General features: G+C 32.7%; 2 protein-coding genes across 2 annotated transcripts; one reads left to right on the top strand and one right to left on the bottom strand.

The window, feature by feature from the left end:
• Nucleotides 1-3,209: 3,209 nt before the first annotated feature.
• Nucleotides 3,210-4,777, top strand: LOC111367560 (transcription factor MYB20-like). The gene is made up of 3 exons (XM_022988497.1): nucleotides 3,210-3,525; nucleotides 3,616-3,745; nucleotides 4,044-4,777. Exons 1-3 carry the CDS (start codon nucleotides 3,393-3,395, stop codon nucleotides 4,690-4,692), a joined length of 912 nt encoding a protein of 303 aa, XP_022844265.1. The 5' UTR covers nucleotides 3,210-3,392; the 3' UTR covers nucleotides 4,693-4,777.
• An 8,046-nt stretch (nucleotides 4,778-12,823) lies between these two features.
• On the bottom strand, nucleotides 12,824-13,288 carry LOC111366778. Its single transcript, XM_022987474.1, has one exon. The coding sequence runs from the start codon at nucleotides 13,286-13,288 to the stop codon at nucleotides 12,824-12,826; it is 465 nt and encodes a 154-aa protein (XP_022843242.1).
• Nucleotides 13,289-13,793: the final 505 nt, after the last annotated feature.

Genomic DNA, 13,793 nt, shown 5'->3' with positions numbered 1-13,793 from the left:
CCTAAAAAATAAAAACTTACTTTCCTAAAGAAAATATTTTCTTTGTTTAAAAAAAAAAATGGTCACGTGATCACAAGTAGGAAAAAATCTTTTTCATGGAAAAAATTTAATCAAACAGTACAAAAGTAGAGTTTGGTGGAAAAACGACATTTTTCATAGAAAATATTAACAATAAAACGCACCTAAAATGTGAAAGTTTCTTATTTGATAATGCGAAATAACGTTTTCATTTTGTTAGAAAAGTAAAAGATAATAAATTTCAACATAACAAATACATTCTTCAATTTAGTCATTCTTATTTATCATTTTAATGCGTGCACCAATTTTATCAACAAGATGATTTAAACTTATATAAATCATATTTTTTTCTTGAAAATATAATTTATATGTTAAGAAGAGGCCTGAAGATCTTGATGTTCTACAATGCGAACATCATTTAAAAATTCAATCAAAGCAATTGAGAATATCACCACTTAGGAAATAATAATAATAATAATAATAATAATAATAATAATAATAATAATAATAATAATAATAATAATTAGTAAAAGTAGCCTAGATGGAATGAAGGATTTAGCTGAAATTTTGTCTGATTGACCTTACAAATTAGTTTTCTTTGTATGTATTACCATTGTAGAGAGTATAGAAAGTGGTTGACAAATCAAGTGATATAATGTTAGTTGGTAATAAAATGTCATATGATATTTTGTCAATAATTATGTCACTGTAGCACGATTTGCCATTGTAAAATTGAATTGGAATACAAGAGTCTTTCTACAGAAAAAATACAACTTCATCTCTTTCAGTTTCTGTTCACCTCAGAGATTGTGAAAGTGATTTTCGAATTTGATTGGTACTTTAGAAGATTTGTACAAACTAGGTTGACGAAGGTGATTCACAAAACAATATCTAGAGCAATCATTTCAAAAACAATTTTTGAAATTAATGATCGAAATCTTGTCAACACTTAATTTGTCAACAAACAATATTTGTATAACTAGATTAATTCATTTTAGAGTAATGAAGATAATTTAGGGTGGCTGTGTTAGGTTTTTGACACAGTGCCTAAATTTCAATGCTAATCCGTACAATTCAATAGTTTAGACTGAACAGGAGATTGCTGGCTAACGCGGTAGCATCCCACATTTCGATACTGGTTTTGGACTTGTTTGCCGTTGACTTTGACCGATATTTTTAATTTATGCATCACCACCGGCGTTTCTTTCTTGACCATTTTGAATATTTATAAATTCAGTTACATGATTATAATTATTATTCATACGTTTTCTGAAACCTATTATTATTATTATTATTATTATTATTATTATTATTATTATTATTATTTATAAATTTTCCAATAAAAGGTAAAAGCTGTGTTTGATAATTTGTTTAATTTGGAATTGAATTTATTATGAGAGTGATCCATTAAGCCCCTATTTGTCACTCATTATTTTACATTTTATCATATTATTTTTCTACAGCATTCATTTTTAATAATGCATTCTTTACTAAAATAATATTATACACAAATAAAAAAAATTTCATTTTCTTTTATCCGCACATTCTTCATCAATATACTATTTCACAATACATTTTTCAAAATTGAATGGGCCCAAACACACCCTAAGTTTGTATTTAACCTAGGTTTAAAAAAAAAAAAAAAGTGTAATCCTTGTTCATCGTAGAATTGCATATTGACAATGGAGACGATGGTGGTGGTTACAGTAAAATTGTAATCTAATCCTACTACAAAATATCAATTTTAATCAAAATTAATCTTCTATTTGTCTAATACGTGATTGGAGGATGGTGTTTATGAGCTTATATAGTTCCGTTTGACATGGGTTTTACTTTTTGTAGAAGAATTTTTGAAAGAAACTTCCTTAATTTTTGTTTGGAAACTAATTTTTAATGAACTATCTATTTCAAAAGTATTTTTCGAAGAAGTTACATTGGATCTGCTTCCTCTAAAAATTCTTCTAACTAGAAGAAGTACCGTCATAAAATTAACCAAACAAGGTCAAAAATAGTTTTTGAATTTCAAAAACTCATTTTGACTTTTCAAAAGTCACGTCAAATGGAATCTCCAATTGAAAAAGTCAAACTATTTGTTACTTATTTTAGTTATCGTATTGATTTAGATTTTGTGTCTTTGTTTAAAGGAATTACTATGTAAGCCCTTGTTTGAGCTCTATTCTTTGAAAAAAATGCATTTTTAAACAGTATTTTAATATAATTTCAATCACATATTTTTCAATAAAATAATATCACAGGCAAATATAAAACTTTTCCTCATATTTTAATCACACATTTTCTATCAATACACTATTAAAAAATGCATTCCCCTCCCCTCCAAAATGGGACTCAAACAAGGGCTAACTCGTGTCTAAGATAAAGAATAAGGATGATCAACGTAACAATATAAAGTCCAAATATATATTTAAGACTGCTTTTATTTTCGTTTATTTTTAATCCTTACAAAAATCAGATAATAACCCTATAGCTATGATTATTTTTTTTAAAGCTTTTTCAAGTTTATAAGTAGCATTTGACTCATAATTTATATCCACACATTTCTTTCATTAATGATTCAACTTAGAATTGCAGATCTTATGCGCTTAACCATCATTACTTCTTTCTTTCTTTCCTTTACACAGTGAAACTTCTGCCTCCACAAACTAATGGAATAAACTAGGTGAAGTAGAAAATCTAATCAAATCCCTCAATTATTACAAAGTATTTACATACTGTCGTTCACGTCAAAAACAGTCGAGTATCATCCCTGAAAAAGGTTACTTCATCTTGAATGTTGTCGTAATTTTTCTTTTCTTTTCTTTTCTTTTAGTCTTCGGCTAACAATCTTGAAACTTTTGCTTTGCAAATACGGTGTGGACCCATTTTGGAGTGTACAAAAATACTGGTAAACAACAAGTAATTTGACAAGCTGATCAATATCTAGCACAAATTTACAAGGAATTGCCATGTATTTTTGCTTGAAATTCAAGTAAAATGGGATTGGATGGTGAGGTGGCGCTTTCCAAAGGATGTCATTAACATGCGCGGGCCCGCACGGCATTTTTCGAACAACACGTGTGGCGGTCTGAAATTTGGACATTCTTAAATTAAACAAAATAACAAATCCGCGTTCTCTTTTGTCATTTTTATTTTTTTCTTCGGGAGTGGTAGTCGTGGGGGACTGGGTGGATTTTTTTATTTTTTATTTTTTCCTTGGGGTCACTAGGTGGATTGAGGTGTCTATAAATAGGGAGTTGTGGTATGAGTTGTAGGCTAGTCTGTTCAGTTCTATCCTCCTGCTTGAGTGTATAAACAAATTAACTTATAAGTAATTGGATAATCACTCAAATTTTTTTTTGTGAGAGCTTAAATTGAAGATGGGAAGGCAACCTTGCTGTGACAAAGTTGGATTAAAGAAGGGTCCATGGACTGCTGAAGAAGACAAAAAACTTATGAATTTCATCCTCACCAATGGCCAATGCTGCTGGAGAGCTGTCCCTAAACTTGCAGGTCTTTTTACCCACTTTTTTTTCTGAAAGTTGAGAGAGAGTTTTAGCTTATTTCTGATAATTAATTTGGGATTCTTCTAATTGTTTGTAGGACTCTTGAGGTGTGGAAAGAGTTGCAGATTGAGATGGACAAATTATCTAAGGCCAGACTTGAAGAGGGGGCTTCTCTCAGAATATGAAGAGAAAACGGTTATTGATCTTCATTCTCAGCTTGGGAACAGGTGCGTATTTATTTATTTTCTAAAGTTCAATTTACTGCTCTTTCTCAAGTCTTCTTCTTATTAATTCTTATCTTGGAAATTAATTCAAAGAATGTAAAAATGATTTCAAGAACAGAATGTGGCAGACAGATGATAATTATCACTTTCCACTTTAATGTAATTCTTTGCAATATTGCCAAGCTGACCAATCATAGCTTTCATTTGATCCATTTATTTATTGGTTGTGTTACATTATAATATAATTTTTATTGGACATTTTTAACTTTTGATCATATTCTTGATTTTAATTGTTTTTTAGATGGTCCAAAATTGCTTCTCATCTGCCTGGAAGAACTGATAATGAGATCAAGAATCATTGGAACACCCACATCAAGAAAAAGCTGAGAAAGATGGGGATCGATCCTCTCACCCACCAGCCATTGCCCACTAACACGACAGAAAATGAACCTCCTAAACCCCAGGCGGCACAGCCTGAAGTGGCGGTTCAGAACAAGGAGGAGGAGGAGGAGGAGGTGGTGGTGGTTGACAATGACACCCCATTGCAGTCAACAATTACTGATCAGGCTAAAGATCGAGACAAAAACATACCCACTAGCCCATTTGATTCAATGGACGTCAATAATGACTTCTGCATTGATGAAATTCCAGTAATTGAACCCCATGAAATTCTTATTCCTTGTGAAAATTCATCTCCATCGTCATCCTCTTCCTCAGCCGCCGCCTCCTCCTCCTCTGGCGGTGGCGGGTTCTCGTCCACTTTGCTTGAAGATTTGGATTTTCCCACAACGTTCGATTACAACGAAATCATGAACAGTATTTCAGACGATGATCTCATAAGCAGTTTGGATTTGTATAATAATTGTGATAGTAACAGCAATTTAATGGTGGAACCTCTGTTCCCTTTGATGGTCTCAGATGAAGAGTTTTGGAAGTTTGATTTTTTGTAGATTATATTTACAAATGTAATTTCTGAGTTTTCTGTTTCTAAATCTAATAAAGAACAAAGATTAAACGGAGGCCAAATTTATCAAATGTGTTTTCCTTTTCTATTTTTACAGACAAGATAACAAAAGCCGCGTGCATGTGATGAAAAATTGGAATCATTAATTTGTATTTTACCATGCAAAGTAGAATCATCATTTATTTATCTATTGGAGAATCCAAATGGACAAAAAACATATCTTATTGAGTGACAAATGTTACGCCTCGGCACACGAGGCACCACGGGGCTGACCCCACTGTAGCCGTTCGCCCACTTAAGCTGGAACACGTGGTATGATGGCTGAGGTCCTGAAGTCCTTGAATGCAACTAGAATTAATATTTCAACCGAAGCTTAGCATTGCGAGGTCCGAAGAACATTGGCCGAGGTGATTTACTCCTAGGGCCATGCACCGAAGATGAGACTTTCGAAGCGCCTTCACTATCATTTCTTTCAAAAGATCCGTTTCTACACAAGTATCTTCTTTGAATGATTGATGGATCGTATATCATAGAGTTTAAATGTCAAGTCTTGTCAAATAAAGTGACGGCTCTATCTATTAGTAAATATAAAGTGGGCTAGCAAGTCATAAGTGATGCTTAGAATTAGATGTATAGATCAAGGAGATGAGGCCACATATACTCCCATTCGAGGGCCTCAATTTACTTTGTACTACTTAACATTCTTCATGCTACCATTGTAAGGCTAATGCAACTTTGAATACAAGATTGAATACACGGACAAATACCCAAGAACTTACTCCATTTTATTCTCTTGCTACACAATCAAGTCTACAAACATATCCACCAACCACGATTGGTACAATCATTCTACAAAGGTCTGGTCGGATTCTAAACGTTGTTGTCTCACGCTTTTGAGCCGCTCTCATGCCCTTTCTCGGACCGTCCCAAACCAATTTCTTGTCTTAGTGTGTCGAACTAGGCTTACGTGCGCACGGGTGAATCCGGTATTTGTTGTTCGCGTGACCCCAGCTAAAAACGACGTCAACAACTAATATTGGACTTTGTGGCCATTCATGGAAGGTTATCCAATTCTTCACAAAAATAAATATGCAAATTATACTTTTGTATTTTTCATTTTACTTGTACTTTCACGCGTGAAGCGTCATGTACAAACTTGTCTTTATTGAGTTTGTGTTCTTCGCTGTAATTACTACATACATTGAGTCACTTTTCACTTCAATTTGGTGGAACTTTTTATTGGGCACGACAAGATTCTTTTTACACTTGCTTAGGATTAAGATTAAAGATTTTATTTACGAGAAGAATTCTTTGGAACAAATAACTAATTTTTACGTTTTCCCACCTTATTTCTCTCCTCATATCTCTCGTTCTTGGTGTTCATGCGATACAATACAATGGTTTCCATTGCAAATTTAATCTAGCACTTTTATGGAAACGAAAATTTGATTAACCAAAACTAGAAGTAAATTACAGATTATTTGAATAAGTAATTAGAATAATTCGAGCCCGATCAAATTCACAACCTTTCCAAATTGCTTAAGGTTACGAGCAATTGTTCTCTGTTCATGCAAAGCAACACCTCAATCATATAGGAATCATCGAACAAAACCGAATGTTGAATGAAACTTTTACACGAAACTAGAGATTCTTTTATTTTTTTTATTTTTTTAAACAAGAGGAAGTAAATCAATTTGATTCTGTAAAAAATGTTTAATGATATATGACCATTCATCCAAAATTCAAGACTATTCATAAAAGGTTATGACTTTTTGAGGGAATGGTGGAACTCTTCATTGAAAAGGTACACATCAAGAAAGGTCACAACCTAGATAAGCTCGTCGTTGGCTCATAAAATCTTGCTCTGTGGTAGAGTAATCACCTAAGAAGATGTTTGAACTAGACTTTTGCTTCATTGTCAATTTATGGGACAATGTAAGGTGTTGAAAACTCAATTTACTGGTGACAAGGAATAGAAGTCACCCACATTAGTTGACAACGGAAAATTTATCAATTTTCCTGCTAATCAAGCGATAACATTTATAAATAAAGAGGCCAATCATATTTTGGGTCCACACATGTCACAACATATCAACAGTCGATGCCTGTTGAACTTGTATAGGCAACTTTTCTATTATAATTGAGTATCGAATTGTAATTGAACACGTAATTGACCTTATATTAAATTACCGCAACTTCGTGTGAAATACAAGATTACGAGTTGAATCCTGAACTTTCCAACGACTTATAACTTTCAACCCTAAAAACAATTAATGATCTTCAGTCATCACGTCGTTAATAAGATGAAAAATCATATGACAACTTGAATCCTTAATGCCCATATGTTATAGAGTCTTAACCCAGTTTAGGATTGGCTGGGGAGTTGATCCCTGAAAGGCTTTACAAAAGGGAATGTAGATATTTAAGTTGTGTAGCTTTAACTGTGTAAAAAGCTCGACTACCGCAATTTATAATTAACGAGGAAAGAAGATTAATCGATTGCTGATTATGGATAGTAGATACATTCGTTTTTTTATGTCTTCATATGTCACGAACCGATAATAGAAACCGAGTAACGTAGACATAATTTAATCCTTCATTAAACTAAAACTGGTGTCCTGAGAATTAAGCATTCAAAGTTGAGAAGGAACTAAAATTTCATCATCGAAAAGGCAAAATACCCATGAATGTGACGAAGAAAGTATTGGTTACAATTAAATGAAACGGAGCAGTCTTCTAGATTGAACCCATCAAAATTTTCAAAAATCAATATTTTACTCCCAATTACATTCTACCTAGTGTAAAATTTTGAAAAATTCTTGGAGAGCCGAAACTTAAGAATTTTAGATTAATCATATTTTGGCAACTTGGGTCGAAAAGAATATAATTATTTTGAATTTTAAGTTGGTAGGTCAATGGCTTCATCATGTAAGAAGCTCTTAACATCATGTGTCCACTTCTTTATATATATCTAATTGCAACTTGTTTAATTAATTAAAGCTTAACGAAACTCAATTTTCTTGAAAAGAAAGCGTATTTATATATTTATATTGGTTTTTATCTAGTGTTAAAATTACAGCTAACCTTCATAGATAATTTCTCAGTCTTGGCATTGAGCTACTATTTGCCCTCCTTTCTCTTTCAATTTTCTCTCTCTCTTTAACTATACAATCTCCCATAAAATAATATTTGTAAATCGAAATATTTTTCTTCTTTCTCAACCAAATATTCTAAAAAAAAACACTAATCCAAACATTAAAATTTGAAAAAAGGGGGCTAATCGGGGCTGAATCTGCTACCTTATTAATCCTTGTTTGGCCCCATTAAATCTCATCGAATTAAATTAAATTTATTTCTCCCCTATCTTCAATCACACAATTTTCAATAAAATAATATTATACGTAAATAAAAAACTTTTCATTCTTTTATAATGATCCATTTAAAAAAATAAAAAATCACTATTCTTCCCATTAAATTCAAATTTAATGGGGCAAACGGGGGCTAAAAGTCTTGATGACTAATGACAAGAAGTAGTACATTTCTTATTCAAAATTGGCTGACCTTTTCATCACCTTCTTTAAATGAAGCTTCACTGCAATTTCCTAATCCCTGTACAAGTGATCGTGCATGAGATCATTCTTACATGTGCATATATTACATTTAAAAAAGGGATTTTCTATTTTGAAATGACAAAGAATAAACCAATCTTCTTGCGTTGCGTCAATATTGTAATATATTTGGCTTAGATTAAATCCTACCGCCTTTATTATTCGAAAATACTAAAAGCCTTTTTATCAATCTCATTTTCAGTCCCTCGTCAAATTGACTTCAATGCAATTATCTCGTAAGAATTGAATGTTAACTTTTAGATCAAGGGCGGAGCCAGAAAATTTATTCAGTGTGGGTACAATTTTATTGACGCCGAACATCAAGTTTTTGGTCAAAGATTTAATGAAAATAAAAATATAAAACAATATTACGACAATACTAACAATGACATAGTTTATAAATTACACTTATTCCTCTCAAGTTTTTATACTTTGATATAGTAGTACAATAACTTTATTATCGAGCTTTAAAAATATATATTTCTCTACATAAACAACTGTGTTATCATTCATCCCCGATCACCCATCTGATTATGCAATTTATCCTTTACAATGCTCATTGCAAAAAATACTCTATTCACAGTAGTGGGAACAATCGATAGAATCAATGTTAAAGTCAAAAGTTATGTAAATAATGGATAACCTTATTTTTCTTTATTAGAACTAACTTCTCTGCAAGATCACCAATGTCATTCAATCCTTCAAACTCTTTATTAGAGTGCGTGTCAAAATATAAGTTTGAAGTTGATCACTAAGTACAATAAGATCTACTACAGAGAAATCTAATGGATAAAGCTCAGCAAGTCGAGTTAAGTTTTTCTTGTCAAAAGTAGAAAATGAATCTCGTGGACAACAAGCTTCACAAAATACTCATCTCCTCCATACTTTCCAGAACCTATTTTGAAAAGATAACAGGACAAACAATAAGTAGCATATTTTTCTACACTGTACTCCAACCAAGTACTGAACTCTTTAAACCAAGAATGATTGAATCATTGTTGTCGATTTTATCTCGCAAGTGGACGGATCGTAACAAGTAGTAAAGTGGATCTTTTGAGTCCGGATTATCGTTCCCACAAGAACTATATTTTAGTACTCAATTTATTATTCCTAACTCCTATTTGATGAATATAAATAAATAAATAAATAAATTTGATTGACTGTGATTTTTAAATCTAACTACTAAAAATCTCGGGAATGCAATAGAAAATTAGTGAGAATTCAAATAATAAATGGAGATTAGGGCGGAACAACTTCACTTAATGGTCATCTTAATTTCTAATATCGAGATTCATAAAATTAAAATAGTGTTTGGTCAAATTCTTCTATTGTATTCAACTTACCCTTCTCGAGTTCTCGTTGAACCTATTTAATTAGTTCAATTTCATATTTCTATGCAAATTTAATTTAATTAAATGAAATAACAGTTCTAAGAATTTCTATAGGACCGCAGTAATTAATATAGGTATCTCTACACGTTATATTAATTTACCGAATTTTGATATATTGTTTAAACAAGAATCCGCATCTCTAAGTAATTATTGTTCATGAAATCATTGAATATTTGGCCAGAAAATTCAAAGCATTAAAAACATAATTAAAATTCACACATAAAATATAAAAGAACAATAATCTCAAATAAAAGAAATAAAGGTCCCAAATCAATTACATTGTTCGCCCTAAAAATAAATTTAGCTACGTATATTAATAGGAGAAAAACAAGATATTATCATAGAAGACATCACCCGATTTATTGACGGAACGTGATTAATAAAACTTCTGCCCTTTTTTTTTCGTGTTTCCGTCTTGTCTCGAGTCTCCGCTGTGTTTGTATATAATTCAATGATATTGGCAGACAGCACCCAATTAATTCCACCAAAGCTGCCTAAATTTCTGTGCTTGTATATCTATTAATTTGAGCAGCAAATCAGCCCTCCATTTCTCTTCTCTCTCCGTCTGTGTCAAATCCCCCATTTTTGCAGAATGTGTGTGTAAGAATATATAATGATAATGGCTGCCCTTTTTTATTTCTCTCCTCCAGTCTGCCGCAGAAATTTGCTCTCCCTCTCTCTAGGTTTGTGTATATATATATATATATATAATCTCCAACCTAATAGCCACACTTTTTAATATAAAAAAGGGACCCCCACCTCCAATTGCCTGCGTAAATGTGTGTATATATATATAACAACCCTAGCCACAAAGTTTGACTCTCATTCAAAGACTTTAATACTATATTAGCCATCAAGTCCTCGATCTTTCTATACAATAAATTTCAGTCCTTTAGCCCTTTTATTCTTGCAACCCATATATTCTTTGGTTCAATTCAAGTCTTTCACTTTCTAAATTATTCAATTTGACCTCCAACATTTCAATCTTCAATTTATGGTCCGGATCAACTATTGAATTGTTATAACTTGGCCCTCAACTTTTGGATTTCGCTCTTTTTTCACTTCGTTCCTTAAATTACTTTTTCATTCATAGAATTTACCTATTAAAAATAAGAAACAACAATTTAGGATATAATTTGTCAAAAAAATCATCAAATTTCTTTATTTTAAGGTACCAAATAAGTGTATAAAATACACTTATCAAATACCCCCAAATTTAAACATTTGTCTGTCTTCAAACAAAACTACAAATAAATAATAATTAACACACAAGCATGTAAAAATATTCTGTTGGATAATCTAGTTTCTCACCTCAGGATCCAAGATTTAGTGTTTACTCTATAAACATGCTTTGAAGTCACGGTACCAAACTAATATCCACTCTTCCAATGCAAAAATTGACGTGTGTGTATGAAAAATCAAGTAATCAACTATGACTGCACAAGTTGTTTCAATTCCCGACCCCTAATGGTCATATATGTCCTTTCATCACTCGTAAGATTCACACACCCCCAAACTTATTCTTTTTAACTCTTTTCCAGTGTGTAATCTGAAGCTGAAAATTTCATTACTATCCTCACCCTTTCGAGTTTAGGTGGACGTTATTAGTTGCAAGTCAACACTTCAGTGAACAAGGTATTCTCCAATTATTTGATTGTTTCGACCTCCAAGACTCAACTAGCTAATTATCTTGCATCAAAAGTCGAATTCCCTCAAATAAGTGTTAGGGCTTAACCAAGGTATTTTGTGTTTTAGCTCTTTTCATGTACTTGCTTTTTCTGTTTTTCACAAGTTTTTTTATTTCTCTCCATTAAGCTTTCTAGATAACCCATGTAGCAAGCTTTAGGCCGGTGACTTCCAAACCAGATGATTTTAGGGCACAATGTTTTTAAATACCCTTACAGGCTTACTGTCCCAAGTCAAAAAGGCTTCTAAGAGAACAAATTTTATTTTTTATTTTTTATAGTGCAACTTCATCTCTAATTGCCTTCTAAATGATCCTTGTAACGAGCGTTAGGCCGATAACTCCCAAGTCAGACAACTTTAGGGCACCAGGTTTTAAGACACCCTTATAGACTTAATCACTCGAATCATAAAGGCTTCAGAGAGAAGTTTAAAATTTTCAAATGTATATGCCTTAATTAGTGCAATGCCCTTTATCACATACTTATTCAAACAAACCGACCTCTAACTTAAGACTATCGCAAAGTTTTATCATGTTAGTCTAAGACAATCCACACATAAGTTTTCACACATGGAATCCACATTCACATCCGTATCTTCTTACAACTGTAAAGTCACCCCCAAACTATACTAAATTTGGTCTAAAGATCGATAATTTAATATGGTTTAGGTAAATCATCTATGTCCAACTAGATCAATCTATCCAAAGTAAGAAACAACTCATTTAATCATAATGTCAAACTCAATTTTAGTGCGCTTGTAATATTAAATTTTACAAGGTCGAGCCTCAATTAGTCTAGCATGCATCATATCGACAGTTCATAAGTCAACATCAAATCTCAAATTAAATTATCATTATCTGCTAGACTGTCTAACCCACACAAGCACACAACTGAACAAAATAGTTTTTGTTTTTTTTTTAAACACAAAAACATAATAACATAAAAAACAAAAACTAATTTTTTTTACCCCCAAACTTAAAACTGACATTGTCCTCAATGTCATAAAACATAAATAAGCATATAAAAGGGGTAGGGAAGAAAAAGAAGAAGGCACTCCCCAAAATTTTTTTGTTGAATGTCTGAGGCACTCTGTGTGACGGTTGGATAATATTTTTCATCATGCTTTTCCTTGGATCTATGTTGGTTTGAGTGTTTCATAACATCATGTTCTTGAAAAATCAAATTTGGCTAATTAAATACATGGAACAAGGGTTACTTAGCTTAAACAATAAAAATAACAAACAATAAATTCAAGGGCCTAAAGGCATAAAAGATATGGGTGATGACTCCTAAAAATTGAAACGTGCCTAAATCTAATGTAACAAACAAAACTAAATGCTATGCGATACGAAAAACAAAATAAAAAGTTTGAAAATTGGGTTGCCTCCCAATAAGCGCTTCTTTTAAGTCGTTAGCTGGACTTTGTCTTGCTCTTATTCTGATACAGCTAGGTCAAGGCTCTCTTTAGGGGTTGGAAAATCTTCCATGTAGTGTTTGATACGTTGGCCATTTACTTTGAAGTTTCCCTTAGTTGGATGGTGTAATTCAACTGTGCTGTAGGGAAAGATTTGAGAGACCGTGAAAGGGCTGGACCATCTAGATTTCAATTTTCCTGGAAGCAGTTTAAGTCTAGAATTGTATAAGAGCACTTGGTCTCCCACTCTGAAAATTCGTTGCCTAATGTTCTTGTCATGCCACTGCTTTGTTCTTTCTTTGTAGATGGATGCATTCCCATAAGCTTCTCTTCTGAATTCCTCCAATTCATGTAGCTGTAGTATTCTTGTTTTTCCAGCCTTTTCGAGGCCCATGTTTAATTGCTTCAATGTCCAATATACTCTATGTTCACACTCCACTGGTAGGTGGCATGCTTTTCCAAAGAGTAATCGATATGGAGACATTCCAATAGGTGTCTTGTAAGTAGTACGATATGCCTATAAAGTATCGTCTAATTTCTTTGGCCAATCCTTGTGAGATGCATTCACAGTGAGCTCTAGAATTCTTTTCAACTGTCCGTACAAGGTTTCCACCTATCCATTTGTCTGAGGGTGGTAAGGAGTGGCAATTCGATGTTGTACCCCGTATTTATACAGCACTGCCTGGAATAACCGATTGCGGAAGTGAGTTCCACCATCACTTATTATGGCCATAGGTGATCCATAGCGGTTAAAGATGTGTTTCTTTATGAAGTCCATCACTACCCTCGCGTCATTTGTAGGCAATGCTTTAGCTGCTACCCATTTATGGACATAATCCACTGCCACTAGGATGTGCCGATTGTTGTAAGATGATGGAAAGGGACCCATAAAATCAACCCCCTAGACATCAAATATTTCCACCTCCCAAATGTTGTTAAGTGGCATCTCGTGATGCACTAATATGTTACATGTTCTTTGACATTTATCA

The sequence above is a fragment of the Olea europaea genome, chromosome 18 (genome assembly GCF_002742605.1).
Source record: "Olea europaea var. sylvestris chromosome 18, O_europaea_v1, whole genome shotgun sequence".
NCBI lineage: Eukaryota > Viridiplantae > Streptophyta > Magnoliopsida > Lamiales > Oleaceae > Olea > Olea europaea.
Note: the sequence above shows the minus strand (reverse complement) of the source record. Positions and strands in the feature narration are given on the sequence as shown.